The sequence below is a fragment of the Chrysochloris asiatica genome, unplaced genomic scaffold (assembly GCF_000296735.1).
Source record: "Chrysochloris asiatica unplaced genomic scaffold, ChrAsi1.0 scaffold00175, whole genome shotgun sequence".
NCBI lineage: Eukaryota > Metazoa > Chordata > Mammalia > Afrosoricida > Chrysochloridae > Chrysochloris > Chrysochloris asiatica.
The window spans coordinates 4,149,565-4,172,861 of NW_006408693.1; the positions used below are offsets into that span (position 1 = coordinate 4,149,565).

Here is a 23,297-nt window from a genome sequence, read left to right on the forward strand (position 1 = left end):
GGGAACTAAGAAAAAATTCAAGCTTCCACTTTCATTATTGAAAGATTCTCTGGGCATGTTATTGAATGAATCAGAAAGCATCAAAAGAAGATTGGAGGAATACATAGAGCCACAGTACCAAAAGGAAATGCCAGATGTTTAACCATTTCAAGAGATAGCATATGATCAAAAGTCAATGATACTGAAGGAAGAAGTCCAAGGTGCAGTGAAGGAATTGGCAAAGAACAACTCACCATGAATTGATGGAATACAAATTGAAATTTATCAAGAGAATGAGGTGGCACTGGAGGCATTCACTCATCTATGCCAAGAAATTTGGAAGACAACTATCTGGACAACTTATTGGAAGAGATCTGTATTTGTACCCATTCCAATGAGATGTGATCCAGTGGAATGCGGAACTCATTGGACAATATCTTTGATATCCCATGCCAGTAAAATTTTACTAAATGTAATGCAGAAACAGGTGCAACCATACATTGACAGAGAACTTCCAGAAGTGCAAGCAGATTCAGAAGAGGACATCATTGCTGACATCAGATGGATCTTGGCTGAAAGCAGAGAATACCAGAAAGATGTTTACCTGTGCTTTATTGACTACACAAAGGCCATCGATTGTCTGGATCATGACAAGCTATGGACAAGAAGGCGAAGTTTGAGTATTCCGGAATACTTAATTGTGCTTTTGAGGAATCTGTACATGGATCAAGAGGCAGTTGTTTGAACAGAACATGGCAACACTGAATGGTTTAAAATTAGGAAAGCTGTGTGAAAGGGTTGTGTTCTTTCTCCACACTTATTAAACCTGTATGCTGTGCAAATAACCCTAGAAGCTGGGTTATATAAAGAACACGTGGCATCAGGATTGGAGGAAGACTCATTAACAATTTTGCTTGCTGAAAGTGAAGAAGACTTGAGATATTTAGTGATGAACATCAAAGACCTAGCCTTCGGTATGGATTTCATCTCAATGTAATGTAAAGAAAACAAAAATCCTCACCACTGAACCAATAAACTACATTCAATGGAGAAAAGATTGAAGTTGTCAAAGACTTCATTTTTCTTGCATCAACCATCCACACTCCTGGAAGTAACAGCCAAGAAATTGAATGCCATATTGTATTAGGCATGTCTGTTGCACAAAAACTTTTTAAAGTGTTGAAGAGCAAAGATGTCAGCTTGAGGACTAAGGTATTCCTGACCCAAGCCATGGTGTTTTCAATAACCTCATGTATATGTGAAAGTTGGACAATGAATAAGGAAGATCATAGAAGAATTGATGCATTTGACTTATGGTGTTGGAGGAGAATATTGAAAGTACCATGGACTACCAAAAAACCAAACAGATCTGTATTGCAAGAATTACAGACAGATTGCTCCTTGGAGGCCAGGATGGCCAGACTTCTCTCATACTTCAGATATATTGTCAGGAGGGACCATTCACTGGAGAGGGATATCATGTTTGGTTAGGTGGAGGGTCAGAGAAAAAGAGGAAGACTGCCAGTGAGATGGATTGGCAAAGTAGCAGCAACAATGAACTCAAGTGTGGCAATAATTGTGAGGTTGGCCCATGACCAGGCAGTGTTTCATTCTGTTGTGCATAGGGTCATTATGAGTCAGTACCAACTCAATGGCACCTAACAACATCTATCTATCTACCTATATTGGTTATATAGAACTTATTGTCACTCCACCCAACACCCTTATAGATGGAATAATAGTAACATTACAACATTAAACAGGAAAAACACTGTGATGGTAGCATCCAGCTATGAATACCCTATGCCCACTGTAATATGATGAGAAGGACATGTCCTCCCTGTGGTATTTTTTTCCCCAAGCCTACAACCTCAATTTAGTTACAAGAAAAAAAAAAATCTGACAATATAAGTAGATTGAGAGATATATGACAAAAGACTCGGCCAGTACTTTTAAAAAATATTAAAAATATTAAGGTCATGAAAAGGAAAGAAAACCTTAGAAACTGTTACATACAAGAGAAGACTGGCAACACATGACAGCTAAATAAACATGTGACCCTGAATTATAACCTGGAACCAAAAGCAGGCATTGTGGGAAAACTGGTAAAGTCTGTTGTTCTTCTTATATACTGTCAAGATAGTTCTAACTCATAGTGACCCTATACAGGGTTTCCCAAGAACAGCTGGTGGGTTTGAACCTTTGACCTTGTGTTTAGCAGTCCAGTGCTTTCCTTGGAGTGCCACAATTAAAAGTAAAGTACCAATTTCTTAGTTTTGACAAATGTGGCCTAGTGATTTAAGATATTAGCAATTGGGAAATTGGATGAGGAGTATAGAGGACATCTTTGTACTAATCTTGGATACATTCAGGAAGACACCACTTTTGGCTCTTTCTCAATTTTCAGTCCTCCTCAAGTGTCTCCCTTTGAACCATGTGTAAATGGAACATTTATTTTTACCACTAGAAGGTGACAAATCATCAGAATATGATCTTTTTTATAGGGTAAATAGTTTGTGCTAAAAGACATAACAAAATAAGGATGCTTTGCAACAATCTAGATGCTAGCATTCAATATATTTGGATGTTGAGACAATTCTGTTTGTGTATTTAAAACTATTTTATTGATTGATTTATACATATGTTAAATGAAGTCATTAATTCAGAACATATGGTACTATTTTTTATGGCACTGATTGTTAAGGTTAATGGGCTTTTTTGACTTAAGATAGGAGAAATTAGATAACAGTTACATTTATATTCATGTTTTTCTTTAATAGTTCAGAAAAGTCACAATTATTTGGTAATATTCCTAGTATTGTATACCCTTACTGAATCCTCAGTTTTGCCCCTGAATGTCCTTACCAGTTATGATATACTTTAGTCTATACATTAGAAACAAACTATTTAATAAAGCCTTGTATAAAAATTAAAATTTTACTGTGACAAAGAGATTTATAAATATGCAGATATAAGAGGCAATAAAATTTATTACTAAATACAGCTTTACACAGAATGTGAAACATGCTTCAGGTTCGTCAGAAGAGGTCCTCTGAATTACACTCTGCGCGCTTCCTTGAAATGAAACTGTATGTTATTGGTTAACCAGGATATTTAGCATAATCACTCTGCTACACTGTGGTGGAGGGAGGTGATTATCACTGAGAACAGATGGGCAAGTCTATAGCACTGCCAGATTCTGTACAGCTCCAGTTATTGTTGGTTCTCGCTTTCTTCCTTCTGTATTTTTATTTTATTTTATTCTTAACAATGTATGGTCTAAAGAATTAAATGACCAAAGATCGGTGGCTGATGACCTTCCAGCTTAGAATTCAAATGTAGGAGAAAGAAAGATAAAAATGCTTTAACTGTGTATCTGAAAAGGATGGGACAGATTTCATTTTACCATGTAGCCTCCCTCAATGCATACACGGATTTATCTGTACGCTAAGCTCTCTGCTCTGCATCTGTAGCTCTTGTGGATTATATTGTCTCTGTGATCAGATATGATCTTCTCGGATATGAACAACGTTTCTGGCTCCCCTAAAGTGCATCCTCCTAATGGGACCCGGTTTTATACTTTTCAAGTAAGTGTGCTTTAAATGGCTTCACTACTTAGGAAGCTAAGACGTAGTCAAACTTTTAATAAAGGGGAATAAAAAGAAACGAACGTTGAAAAGTGTAAAAGTATTAAAAAAGATGTTAAGTAATGAATAACGTGCATGTCAATTAAATCGGTTTTGACATATGTAAATAGGATGGCCTTATTATTTTATGTAAAATCAAGCAGAATAGTTTGAGCACTTAAGTTTCTACAGGGGTTTTAAAATTTGTTATAATGCCATCCTTAAGAGTTTATGAGATGTGTTATATACTATGATATTTTTATTTATTGCTATAATACTGTGAACATTATAGAGTCGCTTTCCTTATGCATCACATAAAAATAGAATTAAAAGATATGGAACTTTGCAAAGTATTTCCTCTGGGCTTTGAACAATGTTTGGGTTTAATATGCATGGCTTAAAACAATTCCTGTTATTTAATTTTGTTGCATGTGTAACATATGAGCAATCAATAATACAAGAGGGTTAAGTGCCACATTTAGCATGCTTCTTCAATTTGAAGCAAAGTAGAATCTCATTAACATGGAATATTTTATGTGTTATCAAAAAGTCAAAGTGATTTATAATAGAAATATAAATGTAAGTTACAAATCTGTTTCCTACTAAATACATTTCAATTGCCTGTGAATAAATCAGTGATCAATCTAGAAAATGATTAAGTCTAAAGTAAATCAAGTTCTACTTCATTTTTATCCTCAAATTGTATCTTTCATTACTAACGTTTACTTTGTAATTCAGTCATATCATCATTACATGAAAGGAGAAATGAAACACTTCTCTCTGCATATTTTACATTATGGAAATATAACCAGCCTGACATTTACTTATTTTAGCTGTATAGTTGCAATATTCTGAATGGAAGAAAAGAAACAAAAATGAATATAAAGATCTAGAGAACGAAAATAGTAAAGATGAAATTTTATAAAAGGAACCTCTGAATAAATGCACATAAAAGTCACTTGGCTTTGTAAACTGCAGGCAGTAGATATAATTATGCTCTTCCTTTCCCTTTTTTCTACTTTTATTTTTAATCCCGCCTTTCACCTCTCCTGTTTTACACTGATGTCTACTGATAGTGGAAGTCTGTGTTGTTACAGAATCTATTCCCTTCTCAATAGTGATCTGCTAATTGTGGCAGTAATTGAAAATGCAAGTGCCCTGGAGCTGTTCCACAAAATTATCACACACACACACCCCATACAATGAGATATACACACTTTATAATATTCTGTAACTGGCAGCTTTTGACATTAGGTATTCTACTTCAGTCTCTTAAAGTTTATGGGTCAGTACATTCCATGTGCTCAGTCATCTTTTCATGATTTCTTCAGTAAAGATCTTTATGATACCTCTCTTGACAAGTGATTTTCTTTGAAAACACTAAGGAATGGCTTTTTAACTGCTTATTTTTTGGTTGAAGTTATATTTGTGTCAAAATTCTAGAATTTCAGATAAAATGTAAATTCTGGAAAATGTGTACTCTGAGCTTGTACTTTTTTTAATTTTAGAAAATGCGATATACTCCTGAGGTTATTATAACAGACAATGTGTGTTCAACTTTGTTTATCCTTTTTTGGGTGTGCTTGTGTTTGGTTTTGGTGGAGGAGAGGGAACAGAGAAAGATGGTTTTTACAGAGTGAAGATAACATTTATTAAAGTTGACACTGCCTTTTTTAAAATCCAAGAACAGGATTATGCATGATTCTTTATCTCATTTATATAAATATAACTATTTAAAGGTTGTACATCTTGTCTGGTTGGAATACTATAATAAGAAATGAGAAGCTGTAAATTAATAGGCCATTTGCCAAAAATATATATTAAAAAAAATAGTTAAATCTTTGTAAATGCATCTCATATGAAAAGGCATAAATGTATTCCTTAACTGATTCTGCATGAAGCAGTTGGTATTTTAATGCTTACTTTTTAAAATTACTCTAGCAAGGGTGCTAACATATGCAAAAACATTTCAGATAGCTTAGCATGAATAATACTGTAAGTTCTGTCTTCTCATTAAATATTAAAATTATGCTGTTTTTTGCTAAAATTTTACATTTAATATTTTAAGAGTAAGATTTAGAATGTATTTGACCTGAGGAGTTCAGTGGTTAAGAGCAACAAATAAGAAACTGAGAAATATTCTAAATACAGTCTTTTATTTTTCATTGCATTTTTATTTTGCCAAATATACCATGTGTATGCACACACATATATACACAAATATAGACTAGCCAACAGTTAATTTTCTCATATGTGAGTTCTCACTTTTATATTACTATTATACTTGTAGCTATAGTTTTCTATTCTAATGTCCCTGTAACATGGATTAAGCCAAAATCCAATGGATACTGTGTTTTGTGAATTACTTATCACCCCAAATCAAGTTCTACAGTATTATTGCCTAGTATGCTGGTTGACTGACAAACAAAATGAAATGATGATAGAGGTAAAGACTGTGGAAAATATTTATCTGCATTGTTGTTGTTATTGTTGTTGTTATGTGCCATCAAATCGGTTCTAACTCATAGAAACCCCTTATAGGGCTTCCAAGGAGGCGTTGGTGGGTTTGAACTGCCAACCTTGTGGTTAGTGTTGTTGTTGTTGTTAAGTACCATTGAGTCTGTTCTGATCCATAGGGTTTCCAAGAAGCAGATGATGGGTTTGAACCGCTTACCTTGTCGCTCAAACTGACCTTGCAGTCCAGCACATTATCATGTCCAGTGTTTATCCTACAGGGCAGCACTGGGACTCCTTGTAAATGTTGTTGTTGTTGATTAGTGCTGTCAGTTCTAACTGATAGCGCCCTTGTATAGGGTTTCCATGACTCCAAATTTCTGATGGAACAGCAAGTCTAATCTTTCCCCAGTGGAGCAGCTGGTGGACACGAACTGCAGATCTTTTGGTTAGCAGTGTAGTGCTTATCGTATGGAGCCACTGTGCTCCCTGTATATACTATAATCAAAAGCGTATATTTTTCTTCAGTCATTGCCCAGCTTTCTCATGTATATGAGGTGATTGAAAATACCTGACCCTTGGATAAGGCACATTTTAGTCTTTGATGTGACATCTTGGTGTCTTAACACTTCAAAGAGTTGATTATTTGTTTGTTTTTACAGTAGGTTTGTCCAATGCAAATATCCTGACTATTATTTCCATGAATGTTAATGGTAGAGCCAATTCAAATGAAATCTTCAACTACTTTGAACTTTTCTGCATTTATCATGATCATTCTTATTCGTGGTTTATTTGTAAAGATTTTGTTTTTTTATGTTGAGTATTTTCTATACTGAAGACTATAGTTTTGTGGGTTTTTTCATCAGTGCTTCAAGTCCTCTTTGTTTTCAGCAAGCAAGGTTTTGTTATCTGCTCATTGGAGATTGTTAATGAGTCCTCTTTCTACCCTAATGTACCTTTCTTCTTCATATTGTTCAGCCTCGTAGATTATTTGCACAGCATACTGATTAAATCAGTTTAATGAGGGGATACAACCCTGACATGCACTTTTACTGATTTTAAACCATGAAATAACTACTTGTTCTATTTGAACCACTGCCTCTTATTCAATATCCAGATTCCATATGCGCAAAATTAAGTGTTCTGGAATTCCCATTCTTAATGAAGGTATCCAGAACTTGTTTTAATCTACACAATTGAATGTATTTGCATAATCAATAAAATACAGATAAGAAAATGTCTGGTATCCTTTGCTTTGAGCCAAGATCCATCTGTTATCATTAGTGATGTACCTTTTCCCATGTCCTCTGCTAAATCCGCTTGAATTTCTGGATGTTCCCTGTTGATTTATTGCTGCAACTTGTTTTTCATTACCTTTAGAGTGGGCTAGGTCAGTGCTCAGGAATCCCTATACTAGAATTAACTTTAGGGTAGTTTCTTCAAAATGCCATCACCAGATGAGTTAACTGGATTTATTTTCCTTAAAACAAGTGGGGACCTTGTCTGGCAGTCTCTGATTCCACAAGACGGAAAGAGGACCAAACTCAAAATCATCCCAAGGTTGAATCCTATGTAGTGGAGGTCAGACATGTGTCCAACTAACAACTAACAGCAACAAGGATTTTAAAAGAAAATGTAAAAAATTTGGACCTCATTCAATCCTATAAGTTATCTAAACAGATGATGGCATTGCCTAACTTCTGCTCCAACACTTTTTCACCATAAACAGATTTTATGTTATTTATTATTGTTGCTATGTGCCAATGAGTCGGTAATGACTTCTAGTGACCCTGTGTAGGGTTTCTGAGGAGTGTCTGTTAGGTTTGAATCGCCGACATAGAAGTTAGCATTCCAGTGCTTATCCTACAGTGACATATGAGGACTCCCCGTTATTTATGAGGCTTCCTTTAATGTCGAAGAAAGGTCTGTTACCTTCCTATATTCTTTACATCTTCTAAAACTTTCTGTGCAATCCTTTCTGATGTCCTATTTTTTTAATCTGAAAGTCTTGCTTGATCTTCAGAGTCAAGGGCAATAGATTTCTTTGGTGAATGCTTCAGAAACTGCTAGGTTAGGTTTACCCCTTTTGTAAAAATCCCATAAAATATTGGCCTTACCTCAGTTACAATTATGAACACAAATGTAATTCAAGCATACATACGCTCCCCATTATACTGTGAGTTTCATAAGATTTTAAAATATATTTGTTAGGTAAACAAACAGTGGATGTTCAAGGAATGTGTGACTATACAAAGAATATACATGTTTACTGGAGTCTTGGTGTGGGGCTGTGAGATAAACACCAGAGTACTAACCATAAGATCAGTGGTTCAAACATACCAGATATTCCTTGGAAACCCTATACAGAGTTGCTATGATGACTCAGTATCAACTGATGACACTTTACAACAATATATGTGATTATATCCAAGGTCACAAAGTGTGTTTTGTAGCAAATTTTATGTGAGGAGAGTATTGAATGAACTTGACATTTGACTATAGACTATGAATGACCTAATAAAATAGTTGACTAGCTTCATTATTTTGTTTGTGTGTGTGTGTGTGTGCTATTGTTATTTCTGATGTTGCTTCCTTTGTTTGTTTCAGTGCGGTACAGGTATAAGTGAAGGAAAGAATTAATTTTTGTAAGGATTTTAAAGGTTCCTTAGATGATGCCAATAGAATCACCATGCGTCAGGATGGACTTGACGGCAACTGACAACAGTGATTCTAAAAGAACATTTTAAGAAAAATCTAAGAGTAAAGTATATATATTCACTCATACTTAATGCCCATTAAGCAATATTGGGATTTATATACTTCATGTGAATGCCATAAAAAGCTTAGATTTTCCATTTCAATTCTGTTTAATGCTTTGTATTATCATTCTGGTTAAATCAGCTTCAATTTTATTAAAATGTGTAACATTTTCTCATACAACTATGAGCACTGAGTCCTCATTAATCTTTAGTGATGTAGTATAGCTATTTCAGGTCAGACTGATTGAGATTTAAATGGTTTTCTGCTTCCTACTGGACAGGTGATATCTCTCTAAGTTTCTCTTTCCTGATTTATAGAATGAGATAGAAAGTAATTCTGACTTCAAGGGATTGTCATTACAATCAAGTGAGATAATATATTAAGGTGCTCACTAAAGGGTATGCGTCAATGCACAACACATGTATTTATAGCACTGCTTTGTAAATATTATTATTAAAGTAACAAATATTATTATTAAAGTAGCAAACATTCTCAAATATTTTGTTTCTTTTATTGACTGCTAATGCAAAATCTCTCTGAGAATTGCTCTTGGTTAATCAGATCTTATACTATTTTCTATACTTTTTATTTTGTACACCATTTTTCCTCCACCAGAGGTTTTTCTTTAAAAATAAGATTGAAATTGTTACAGAGATTCTCAAATAAAGAATATATAATTAGTCACTGGGTCATTGTTAAGTGGCAACAATGCAGGCTACCAATTCTCACTCCATTAGATGATTCAGAATGGTTTGTAAAAGGTGAGGAGTTTAGATTTTTAAATAGACTCTTAGTTATGCCTATCCAAAAAGATCCTTACTTGGAAAATAGTGGATGGGAGATGCAGTAAATGTTCAGCCTTTATAGTAAAGGAACTTTGTCTTTGGAGGATAATGGGTGACTAGAAGATGAAATATTCAGAAAGGCTTCCTGCTGTATGTAGTTATTAGGTTTTAGAAAGATAAGGTTTTGATTTGTTGTGATACTGACATTTAGTTATGTTTTCCATGGGCCAGTATGTAACTCTATTTGATGTATGCATTGCAAGGATTCTAAGCGAATTTTTTTGCCCTAAAATAAGTTAATTAAATAAAAGACAAAACCTCAGTAATGGTGACCTTTAGCTAATACCTCCTTTAGGGCATATGCTTGTCACAGAATTTCCAAATTCAGCTTAGTATTTTGAAATGTCAAGAATGATATTCATCTGTTGTCAATTAATGATTTTTCTGTCACATGGAAACAAAAATAAAACAAAACCTTTCTAAGTTATCCACTACAGTAAATGTGATCAAGTTCTTTTAAAATTTTTATTTCAAATTAGCATTTGTTTAAAATGAGTATCTATTTCAAGAGGGATATTGCATATTTGTATTTCCAGAACTACACAATTACCAAATATCAAGAAAAATCCCCCTGGGCATGTTTGGCCATTATCTTCATGCCTTTGGCTAAATGTCAGTAATAAGGCTTCCACAATGTCACTTTGGCTTTCATAAAAATCTCTGCCCTTATCCCAAGATATATTTGAAATTTCATAATCAGGACAGATTCTTTAAAAAAAAAAAAAAAAGTAACACTGAAACATTTATAAAGAAAGCACTGCTTTAGAATTTCTTGTAAGTACAGTAATAACTTGACTCAGTATATCTTTAAGTCAGCTTCAAAAAGAAGAAAGTTTTCAATCTTATAATATTGCAAAAGAAACATTGTTTTAAAATGCATTTTACCAATTATAGGGAAAAAACGCTTCACAATATCTTTTGGTCACATTGATGAATGACTGTCTTCTGTTGTTTGTGTTGTATTTAAGAGACTACATAGTTACTCCAGGAATCCTGGTCTGATGCTGTGGGCTAATGCACTAGACCACAAGGTTGATTTGAACCTCAAGGTCAGCAGTACAAACTCAACAACCCCTCCTCAGAAACTCTGTAAAGGGTGGCTATGAGTCAGAACTGACTTGATGGCACTTCACAACATCGAATGTAAGACTGAAAGGAGAAAGATGAGGCTATCTACTCCTATAAAGATTTATAGTCTCACAAACCCTAAGGAATAATTCTACTCTGTCCTATAGGGTTGCTGGGAGTTGGAATCTACTTGACAGCAATAGATAGGACATGTAGTAAGTAGGTGTTATGCAGGGCAGATGGTATTTTTTATTTTTGAGATGGATCATGATAGAATTAAATTATTTGGAATATATCATATATATTGCCACTTATAGCTGTGTGACCTTGCATCACTACTGCAAATTTCGTTTTCCTTATTATAAAGTGAAAATAATCAAACCTATCTCACAGAGGTTCTGAATATTTGAAATGATATATTTAAAGTACAAACACATAGTAGACTCTTTACCAAAAGTAATGATAATGACAATGATAATGATGATGATAATTATAATAAGATTTTATCCAGTTGCCAGTTTCTAATATAGCCTCATGATCCACAATTTTCATAGGCCTCCCAATCACTGAATTAGGGCTGGCCCTTTGTGAACAATACATGGTGAAAGTGATGTATTCATTCTTAAATATGATCCTGAAATATTACTGCTTCTCCCTTAATTTTGTGGGTTTCTCACTCTGGGGGAGCCCTTTACCATACTGTGAGAATCCTTAAGCAGACCTGTGAGGAGGCACACATTCAGATAAACTAAGGTGTCGGGCTCCACTACCTGCAGTAGATCCCCAGTCATGTGAATAAAGCACGTTAGATGTGGCTCTTCCAGTACCCAAGGGTAAAGTCCTTAAATGATTGCTGTCCATACTAAGCTCTGACTGCAACCTCATCAGAGGTTCCAAGGTAGGACCAGCCAGTTGACTCATCCCCGAATTTCTGATCTACTAAAACCATGAAAGTTAATAAATGTTCGTTATTGTTTTAAGCTGCTAGATTCTAAAATAATTTGTTCTGCAAGAAGAGATAACAAATGAAACTGGTAAGCTTGAAAGATAACTCAACTCTAAGCACACTCATGGTAACCTAGCCTGTCTGTGTATATGTTGTTGTTGTTAAGTGCCTTCGAGTCGGTTCCGACCCATAGCGACCCTGTACAGGGTTTCCGAGGGTGTAAATCCTTACGGGAGTAGAAAGCCTCATCTTTCTCCCGCGGAGCGGCTGGTAGTTTCAAACCGCTGACCTTTAGGTTCGCAGCCCGATTCGTAACCACTACGCTACCAGAGCTCCTTAATTATCCCTATTTGTCCCTCCATAAGGAACTGTGGTGGTACCATGGGTTAGGTGTTGGGCTGCTAAAGGCAAGGTCAGTAGTTCAAACTCACCCACTGATGTGGGAGAAAGATAAGGCTGTCTGCTCCCATAAAGATTTGCGTTCTCAGAAATCTTATATAGAGTTGTCATGAGTTAGACTTGAATAGATGGCACTGGGTTTGGTTTGGAGCTTTTAATCGGCCTTCCTTGGCCAAACTGACTTGCTTTTACTTCACCCAAATTTATCTTTGACCTTCCCTTTACCTCAATGATTTCACCTTGTGAATACTTCAATTTTGGAGTTTCAGTATCTTTCATATTAGAGTAATTTTATGGACATTACTCTTGGGAAATTTTTTCTAAAAAAGTTTTGCATAATACACTATGACTAGATTATAAATTTCTTGTCAGTTGGTACCTTAACTTTTTTCTTTGGAGTTTTTTGACAGCTCATATAGTATAATCTCATTTTATAGTGATTAAATGGATATACATATGCTTTCACATTGTAAAAAAAAATTTCCTTGCTGGGAAAAACATATGCATGAAGAACACAGTTACTTTGTAATATTGTGAATAGGATAGGAGCTTTTTGTTCAGGAGATACCTGGTCCAAGGGAAAATTTAGAAAAATAAAATAAAAAAGCAACTGCCTTCCCTATTACTTCAAATAGAATATTTAAGTATAATTTATACTTTCCTTCTAGCAAAGGGAATGTTAATTTTAGAAGGCTTGAGTTAATTAAAGTATTTTGTGAAATGCAGGATGTACTAAATTCTATCTGCCTTGGATAAAATACTATTTTGTGCTGAAAGAGTTTGAGGTTCTAGTAAGTAAATCTATGAATAAGAATAACCTGGTTATTAATATTAATATTCTGACTCTAATACTCAGTATAATACAATTTTATATAACATTATCATGTATCTAGTGCAGGGATAATTTATATTTGAGGTATAATGTTGTTTCTGGGGTTTTCTAAAGACACATGACTGGTCTGAAAGAAAGTATTTAAAATTACTTTGAAGAAATTGTCAAGTTGCCTCTTTCCTCAGAATTGGGAAGAGATATTTTCAGAAAATATTTTGTAAGTGAATGAATGGTAAATAGACTAAAAATGCTTTAAGATAAACATTCCTTAAAAATATGAGGTATGCTTATCTAAAAGTTTTCAAAATCTTTAGCCTATTGCAGCAATTACAAGTTCTTCAAATCAAACAGTTATTTATAAAATACATATAGTGGTGTAATACGACAAGCATGGGACTAGTGACTGAAAGATAAGTGATTTCAATCCACCAGTCTAGTCTCTGTGGAGAAAGAAGAAGGAATTTATTTCTGTAAAGATTTGTAGCCTTGGGACTGTCCTATTCTGTCCTGTAGGCTAGCTATGAGTTGGAATCAACTCAACGTCTGTGGTATTTACTATAATTATATTTATATCATTCATTGCTGTTGAGTTAGTTCTGACATATGGTGACCACATGTATATCAAAGCAGACAGCGCTCCATAGGGGCTTTAGTGGTTGACTTTTTTTGGAAGTATATTACCAAGTCTTTTTTCAGGGGCTCAAACTACTAACCTATTGGTTAGTATCTAAACACTGAACTGTTTTGCACCGCCTAGGCACTTCAAATGACATTTGTATGGTCTGGGAATTTGCTAGTATATCTGCAATACTATTAGAAGCTTACATGAGCTCCAGTTAAGAGTAAACCAACTACTATTAAGAAATAAACACATACTTACACACAAAAGCAAAAGCATTAATCATTTACTGACTCAAAAATAAAAGTAAATTAAAGCAGCTAGACCTCTAAGAAATTACCAAAGGCTGTTACATTAGGTAGGATTATGTTCAGTTGAATATTTTAAGCATCTAAAATAGCAGAGAGTAAAACAAGAGAAAAATGCATTGCTGCCTTACATAAGAATTGGCTGGATGTAGGTGATCCATATCTAGCTACAAGACAGGCTCATGGAATCATGTGGATGTTGCTTGTTTTGAATGCTCTCCACTGTCTCTCTTCTCCTTCCATATGGTTAATGCTTATTCATCTTCAAATTTCAAATCCAAAGTCATTTTCTGAGAACAGTTATCACAAATACTGCTATCTGTTTCCAAATATCCACTAGTTTCTTCATCTTTGTTAAAGCATTCCAAGTTATTAATTAGACACATTCCACATAGCTTCATCAGCTTCACTTACTGCTAGGTGCACCTGTCTGATTATATTCTCACCCATTACTGCATTATTAATCTTAGAGGACAATTTTTTAAATGATTCATCTTCAACTTCTTACATAATTTAAATATGCATGTAGAGAATATTATGTTTTTACTTCCTGATAAAATATGTTGCCAGCTTCTAGATCCAAAAGAAACACCTGATTACTTACCTTTGTTGTCACGTGTTTTACTTCTTCCAACACAGATTTGATTGTTCTTTGGCATTCCCTGGTACTTTAAAAATTATTCTCAAACATCATAACTTAAGTGCATCAATTTTTCTGTGGTTTTCCTTATTCACTGTCCAGCTTTCACATACATATGAGGTTATTGAAAATACTATGGCTTGAGTCAGGGGCACTGTAGTCCTCAAACTGATATTTTTGTTTTAGAGCACATTAAAGAAATTTTGTTCAGCAAATTTTCCAGTGCAGTACATTATTTGGTGTCTTGATTGCTGCTTCAATGAGTTTTGATAGTGAATCCAAGCAAAATGAAGTTTTTGACAACTGCAATCTTTTCATCATTTATCATGATGCTATTCATTGTACAGTTGTGAGGATTTTTGTTTTCTGTACATTGAGGTGCAGAAAGGCCGTAGTATTGGATCTTCTTCAGAAAGTATTTTAAATCTTCTTCACTTTCAGCAAACACGGTTGTATCATCTGCATATCACAGGTTGTTAATGAGTTTTCCTCTAGTCCTGAGGCCATGTTCTTCTTCATATAATCTAGTTTTTCAGATGATTCACTCAGCATTCAGACTGAATAAGTATGGTGAAAGAATACTACCCTGACACACAACTATCCTGACTTAAAACCATACAGTATCCCCTTGTTCTGTTCAAATGACTGCCTCTTGGTCTATGTATAGGTTCTTCAAAAGCACAATTAATTTTTCTGGAACACTGATTCTTTGCAAATTTTTTAAAGCTTTTATTGTGAATTGAGTGATAGTTTACATGGGAGAACATTGATTTTGTATTCAACCATTGTATTTTGCTTCCTTACAATGATTACATTCCCCTCCATGCACCATCAGTTTTTCCTCTAGTCCCTGTTTTTTTTTTTTTTTTTTTTTTTTTTTTGATATACACGAAAACACACAGGAATCATTTAAAAAGGCACATTTTGCCAGCCAGCCTCCTGCCATGCAGCACACAGCCTTTCTCTTTCCATGAGACTAGAGTCCTCAGCTACTCTATTTTTGTATGCCATCACCTCTGCTTTCATCTCTGGTGTCATGGCTTCTCTAGTTCAGATCCCATATTCTGCTCATGCTCTTCCCTCTTGATGGTCCTAGGGTCCTCTGTTCCTGGAATGTAAGGTTAACTACTCACACCTTTTTGCTACAGGGCATCTACCTTTACAGTTGTGACAGTTGCAATTAGTCATGATTACAATTACTCATGATTAAATCAAAAGAATACTATCACATCTCCTTTCACCAGACCCATTCTAGACAAGATGAAAAGTATTCAGTAGGGATTCCACCTTCCCCGCACGCTCTGAAACTAAACACCCGCTTGAAAATTTGTAAGCCAGACACTTCATGCCTTTGTAGCCCCCACCCATTTTAGATAGCCAATGTCTAAATTGCCTGCCCCTATCAACCTTGTATACCAAGGGGATAGGCTTGATCCTTGACATGAAGACTCCTTCCTACTCAGTTGGTATTTTGAGCTAATACAATCATAAGTATATGTCAAGTTCATCAACGTAGCAATTTACACTTGCTTCTTTTATCAGACTTCTTTATCTTCCACTATCATCTGATCATCAAGCCATCCAAGCTAGATTAAATAGGTACCATCTGCAAGTTTGGGTGTTCTTATGCACCTCCCACCACTTCATATCAGCTGGACACTTCACTCTCAGCTCTAGCTCATCGTGGCTAGGTTGTTGTCCATGGGCCTAGGATTTCCCAAGTTCCCCAAACTTCAAACCAATCAGCCCTTTTTCTTTTCTCTCTTATCTCAAGGTTGACAGTAGTCTGGAACATGGTTGAATTCAGCTCATGTCTTCATTTCTGCCTCTCCCTGATGTCCACTCATAAGTAGATCAGCATAGTCATCAGGGAGTTTACATGCCTGCTCGTGTGTTCCTTTTGTGCTTCAGTCTTGGAAGGGGGTTGCAATGTTATTTATAATTTGTCCTGATCAACACAGTGGAAATCCTTTGAATAGTCAATAAAGCACAGGTAAATATATTACTGGTATTCTCTGCTTTCTATGAAGGTCTATCTAAAGTCAACAGTGATATCCCATGTACTACATCCTCTTCTGAATCTGTCTTGAAGCTCTGGCAGTTCTCTTTCAGTCGTTTTAAAATTATCTTCTGCAAAACTTTGCTTGCATGTAATATTAATGATACTGTTGATGATTTCCGCATTCCATTGGGGCTCCTCTCTTTGGAATGGGTACATATGTGAATCTCTTCCAATCTATTGGTCAGGTAAACGCCTTCCAAATGTCTTGTCATAAAAGAGTGTATGCCTTCAGTGCTCCTTCAGTTTGTTGAAAGATTTCAATTTGTATTCCATCAATTCCTGGTGACTTGTTCTTGGCCAGTGCCTTCAGTTCAGCCTCTATTCCCTCTCTCTCTCTCTCTCTTTTTTTTTTTTTTTTGATGTACAGAAAAGCATGATGGAATATATAATAATTTAAACAACCAAAAGGCACATTTGGCAAGCCAGCCTCCTGCCCACCAAAGAGCATACAGCCTTTCTCTTTCCATGAGTCTAGAGTCCTCAGATGCTCTATCTCTCCATGCCATCACTTCTGCCTCCATCTCTTTGTCGCTGCTTCTCTGGTTAAGGTCCCATGTGAAGCTCATGCTCTATCGTCTTGATGGTCCTGGGTCCTCTGTTCCTGGAATGTAAGATTTACTACTCCTCCCTTTTTGGTACACATCTTCTACCTTTAAAGTTGTGACCATCATAATTAGTCATGATAACAATTACTCAGTATCTAATGGACCTTTTGCAATATCAGTCATTTTAGACTTATGTATATTCTAATTCTTTAAAAATTACTCATCTATTATTATTTAATAGAATCTTACATTGTCTAGAATTACCTATTAATTCTTTGGTTAAAATGAATATATTAGGAATAAATATATTAACAGATGGTTAGGTGTGGCATGCAACCTTCTGGCTGCACAGAAGTAGGTGATAAAAGAGGAAATATGAAATTTATTTGTAATGGGAATCTATAGAAAATGGATATGTGGCCCATGGCAACTATTTTTATATTGTGATGTTAGAAAATGTAACATCAAATGTGCAATTGAATACCATCTGTCTAGTTGTAAAGTCAAAATCATAACCACAAAGAGGACATATTAAGGAAAGCTCTAATGAGACAGTGAAGTCAAAGGCATAATTCCTACTGAGAATGTTTTTATCCCAGAACAGTGTATAGACTCATTTTTTTTTTCTTTCATTAAAATCCTAGAGTGTTTTTAAGTTAGAAAGAAACACTGACCATTCTAGGACACAGAGGTCAATCAGCATAGCTTCTTTAGTAATAGAATAATGTTTTGTTTTAAAATTAATATAGTTAAGGACTATAGTTAATTGCTATTCTATAGGAAGGTTTTAATTAACAGCTTTTAAGCTCCTGGTATCTGTGACTGAATTCATGCTGCTCTGATTCTGTATTCTTTCAGAGGGTTATATATTCTTAGTTGAGAAGGCAGAGGTGACTTGTAATTCTGTTAGACCAAGCACAATATGTGAATTACCAGCTGAAGATGCTGAAATCAGAGTCAAGGTAAGGAATGTGGGAATTTGAGTTTACCATGAGAAGCTAGAAAGAGAGATAGAGACAGCCTGTGGCTCTGAGTCTGACTCCGCTCTTTCTTCTTTGAGGATGCAGTCTTGCTAATGCCAACTGTGTTTCAAGAACCAGGGCAGGATCTGTAACTATGTTTCTTTTCATATACATGCAAACATTGTTAGCATTCTAGAATAGTGATTTAAATTCTAAATATAAAATATATATTGTTACTATTAAGTGATTGGGTATTTTCTCACCACAGCAGAGAAGGACTGGCAGTGTGTGCCTTAGCCTTCAGGGAACCCATGATATTCCCTTATGTAGGCGAAGATCTGCTACTGTTTTGTAAGATTCCTCCTGGCCAGGTCAGTGGCATTGACTGATAAATTGGGAGCTTGTAGCAAGTATACATGCTGTTCCTTCTCACCAATCTGTGAATCTCAAGATAGTAATATTTTTATGACTTTATATTTGGCATGCTGTTTAATTAAGCTTGCTATTAAAATATCTATAACCTTCTAAATATAAAAACATTCTCTTTTATAATGACAATCACATTACATGTTTAAGTTAATGCTGTTTTTCCAGTTTAATCTTATTATTGGTACTAGTTGCTGTCAAGTCAGTTCCAACTCACAGCGACCATATACACAACAGAATAAAACACGGCCGTGTCCTGCGCCATCCTCGAAATTGTTCTGCTTGAACCCACTGCTGGTGTCACGATGTTAGTCCATCTCAATGGGGGTTTTCCTTTTTGTCACTGACCCTGCACTTTGTTGTTGTTAAGTGCCATCGAGTCGATTCCGACCCATAGCAACTCTGTATAGGGTTTCCAAGAAGAAGCTGGTGAGCTTGTACGTTGCAGTCCAAACGACTTTGCAGTCTGACCCATTAGCCCACAGCACTACACCAGGACCCATCAAGACCCTGCACTTTACCAAGCATAATATCTTTCTCCAGGGACCGGTCCCTCCTGATAATATGTCCAAAGTATGATGTGGTGCTGCGGGTTAATGGCGCCGGACAGCAAAGCCGTTTGAACTGCAAAGTTTGCGATTCAAGCTCACCAGCTGCTCCTCGGAAACCCTATGCAGGGTCGCTATGGGTCGGAACCAACTCGACAGCGCGTAACAGCAACAACAACGATAGACAAAGTCTTCCCATCTTTACCTCCAAGGAGCACTTTAGCTTTACTTCTTCTAACACAGATCTGTTTGTTCTTCTAGCACACAGTCCAAATTTAAAGTTTCTCAGTTATTCCAAAAATATATTTTATAGCTTTATTTTGCCTTTGAGAAAGGACCTAACCAAGGTTCTAACATTGCATTTGTGTTGTATGTCTTTCTAGTTTCTTGTATTCGAAAGCAGTGCACACTTTCTTTTTAAAAATTGCTGATTATCCTTGACTGAATAGTATTTTTCTTTGAGGATTTCAAATTAGTAACTGCATAATTCAATAATGCCTTCTAGCCCTTTAACTAAGACACTACTATAAAGAACTGATTCTTACTAGCTGACTATATCCCATGTTGTTGTTAAGTGCCATCAAGTCAGTTCTGACTCACAGCAGCCCTGTCTAGGGTTTCTGAGGAGAGATTGGTGGGTTTGAACCACCAACCTTGTGGTTAGTAATTCTGTACTTATCGTATAGCACCACAGTATGCGTTATAGGTTCTCCTAAAATAGCAAAGAAACTCTGACTTTCCAATAATCAGAGTAGAATTGATATAGAAACCACCAATGTGACGAAATCATTCTCTCTTTTTGTATGTTTACATCTCTTCATATTATTATGTTCTAGTGTATTTCTTTTAAGGATCTCTGGTAGCGTAGTGGTTACGAATCAGGCTGCGAACCACAAGGTCAGCAGTTTGAAACTACCAGTTGTTCCGCGGGAGAAAGATGGGGCTTTTTACTCCTGTAACGATTTATATAGCCTCAGAAACTGTACAGGGTCTCTATGAGTCAGAACCAACTCCACGGCACATAACCACCAACCAGTGTATTTTTATCTACTTAGTGCATTAAAATGAATGATAGACATTATTCTGTTTTAGTACTTAGATTATGTCAAATTTTTCTAGTGGAAGCTCCTTTAAGCTGACCCTTGTATCATTTAATAAATCTTTGTTAGTTTGAATGCATGTTTATTTTCTAGCATGAACAATTCATATTCTACTCTCATCTGGAGCCCTGATGTGGCGCGGTTGGGTAAGCACTGGACAACAAACCACAATAAATGGTTGGCAGTTCAAACCCGCCAGTTGTTCCCTGGAAACCCTATGCATGGTCACTATAGTCAGAACAGACTCGAAGGCACTTAACAGCTCATCTTTCCTTCCCTTCAGTAGACCTGGAATTGGACAGTTCTTCAATGAGTTAATTTCCTTCTCAGGGACAAAGAAACTCAGAAACAAGTATCTGAGCATAAGATCTCACTGCTGTTGGAATACAACTGTTCATTTATAATGTTAAAAAGGCACAACTCCAGAACCATGCAGTGATACATTTAGTTTGTGTTCAGGAAAGCAAATAGCTCAAGATGCGAATAAGTACAGAAAGCAGATATATTTATTTTTCTATTCATGAAATTCTGGGCATTTGCAATGTTGTAGGATCTAACCTTGAAACAGAATGCAGATCAAGTGCTTGCCCTTATGGAGGTACTCACTACGAAAAGGTTATAAAAAATAGAAAATAAGCAAATAAATATTTATATGCTATGTGATGGTAAGAAGAACAAAGCAAGGAAGGGAGAATAATAAAGGGGGCATAGTAATGATAACAAGTTGCTGTTTTATAAAGATGGCCTAAGGACAACTTGCTGAGAATACCTGAAAGAAATGAATGAATGAATTAAGGAGATGAAGGGGGCTCAGGATGGTGCAATTGAGATGAGAACAGAGCACAAAGGAAAACAGGAAATAGAATCTTATTTGATGGTGTGGGGCTGTGGGTTAATGCACCAGACTGCAAAGCCGTTTGAACTGCAAGGTCAGTGGTTCAAGCTCACCAGCTGCTCCTTGGAAACCCTATACAGGGTATCTATGGGTCGGAATCAACAACATTAAAGCAGGGGATCAGTATGACAAAGGGAGCAGGAATGGTCAGCCACTGTAACATTCCTGGCATGTTCTTAGAGATATTCTAATACTGATTATTTACCTCCCTCAGATTTCAGCATTAAATAATCCAGTACTGATTTATCACTTTGATTTAGATAGCAGAGTTAGAGAATATTTTATCTGGAATGCTATTTTTATATGTGAAAGGAATGTGGCACATTATCTTCTTAATACTTACAATGTTTTTTTTCATAATTTCTTAGTGTTGTGGTAATAGAAATACCACAAGTAGTTGTTTTTAAAGAACAAAAGTTTATTTTCTCACAGTTTAGAGGCTAAAAATCCATAGCCAGAGAACCAACTCTCGGCAAAGCCTTTCTTTCCTTTGTTTAAGGGGGAAGATCAGACAGTTTCTATAGAACTGACATTCCTTGATTCCTTGTCTATTTCCAAGTGGCTTGTGGAGATCTTTCCCTTCTTTGGTGCTTACTTTTCTATGCTGAATCTGTTCTTATAGTAACTCAAAAGTAGATACGTTTAAAAGGGATGTGAACTCACTAATATAAGAAAAATAATCCTATTTCCAAATGGGGTTACATTCATGGTTATGTTGTTATTGCTAAGTGCTGTCAAGTTGGTTCTGACTTGTGAGCTACCCTATGCAAAACAGAATGAAACAGTCATCCACTGTTCTCAATTATTGTTATGCTTGAGCCCATAGCTGCTACCACTATGCTAATTCATCTCACTGGAGACCTTACTCTTTTTCTTTGTCCCTCCATTTTACCAAGCATGATGTGCTTCTCCAGAGTCTGGACCCTTCTGATAACATGTCTGAAGTATGAGAGACAAAATTTCACCATCCTGGCTTCTATGGAGCACTCCTGTTTACTTCTCCCAACACTGACCTGTTTGTCCAGACAGTCCATGGTCCCTTCAACATTTTTCTCAAACACCACAACTCAAAAGCATCAATTCTTAAACGATCTTCCTTATTCATTGTCCAAGCTTCACATACACATGGGGCTATTGAAAATACCATGGCTTGGGTCAGATGCACATCGACAGGGGTTAAGATTCTAATTTGTGCTTTTAGGAGACAAAACTCAATCTGCACCATTTAGGAATAAATATAATTTCTTGACATTTTGAAAAAAAAATGTTCTATACCCAGAGAAAATGAGTAACAGTTATGTTGCTGCTGTAAGTTTGTGCTATTGAGTCATTGCCAACTCATAGCGACCCTGCATAGGGTTTCCGAGGAGCAGCTCATGAGACTGAACCACTGACCTTGTAGTTCAAACCAAACTTTTGGTCCAGTGCTTATGTTACAGTGCCACACTAGGACTCCAGCAGTTACAGTACTCACTATTTTTGCAATGAATAAATAAAGTGTTGTTGTTGTCAGGTGCTATCAAGGAGGTTCCAACTCCTAGCGACCCTATGCACAAAATAACTATACTGCCTAGTCCTGTGCCATCCTTACAATTGTTATCCTTAAGCCTATTGCTGCTGCAAGGAGTCAATCCTTCTTTTGGGGGATCTTTGTTTTTTTAATTACCCCAAACTTTATCACACAATTTCTTGGCATAGATGAGTGAGTGCCTCCATTGCTGCATCAGTTTGTTGAAAGATTTTAATTTGTATTCCATTAAGTTTAGGTACCTTGCTCTTTTTCAATGCCTTCAGTGCAGGTTATTATGCTGTCTCTGTATGTTTAGTAAGCTATGGAGATTTTTTTCACTTTCTAATCTCCAGTGCCCATTTCAATTCTCAGAATGGAGTTTATAAATGTTAATAGCAGTAATTAATCACAATTTGGAGCTATATATCAGTATCATTGGATCATATGCAACCTCTTGAAATGGTTGGACATCGACAATGTATTTTTGGTACAGTGATTCTGTATATGTTTTCGATCTGCTTTTGATGCTTCCTTCATTATTCAATATTTTACCTATGTTGTATTGTTAAATGCTGTCAAGTTGGTTCCAACTCATGGGAATAATAGATCCTTCAATATTATAAGTTTAGGTTTTATTATTATTATTTTTTTTATCAGTTCTTTCAGCTTGAGAAATGCTGAGAGTGTTCTTCCTTTTGGTGTTCTAAATTTAGATCTTTACACATTTCATTATAATGTTTGACTCTGTCTTCTCGAGTGTCGGGGTCTGGCCT

The 23,297-nt window shown here is 35.8% G+C and overlaps 1 protein-coding gene across 8 annotated transcripts in view; it reads left to right on the forward strand.

Annotated features, from left to right (window-relative positions):
- PPFIA2 (protein tyrosine phosphatase, receptor type, f polypeptide (PTPRF), interacting protein (liprin), alpha 2) overlaps window positions 1-23,297 on the forward strand; it is a 749,227-nt gene that overhangs the window by 246,607 nt on the left and 479,323 nt on the right. The window contains exon 1 of one of the 8 annotated variants that reach the window (XM_006871829.1): window positions 3,193-3,566. The exons of 5 other annotated variants lie outside the window; for them this stretch is intronic. In XM_006871829.1, coding sequence (XP_006871891.1) covers window positions 3,486-3,566 — 81 coding nt within the window. In that variant the 5' untranslated portion in view covers window positions 3,193-3,485. Of the gene's footprint in view, window positions 1-3,192; window positions 3,567-23,297 lie in introns of those variants that run through there. 2 more of the 8 variants (XM_006871830.1, XM_006871828.1) reach the window with 2 other exon arrangements.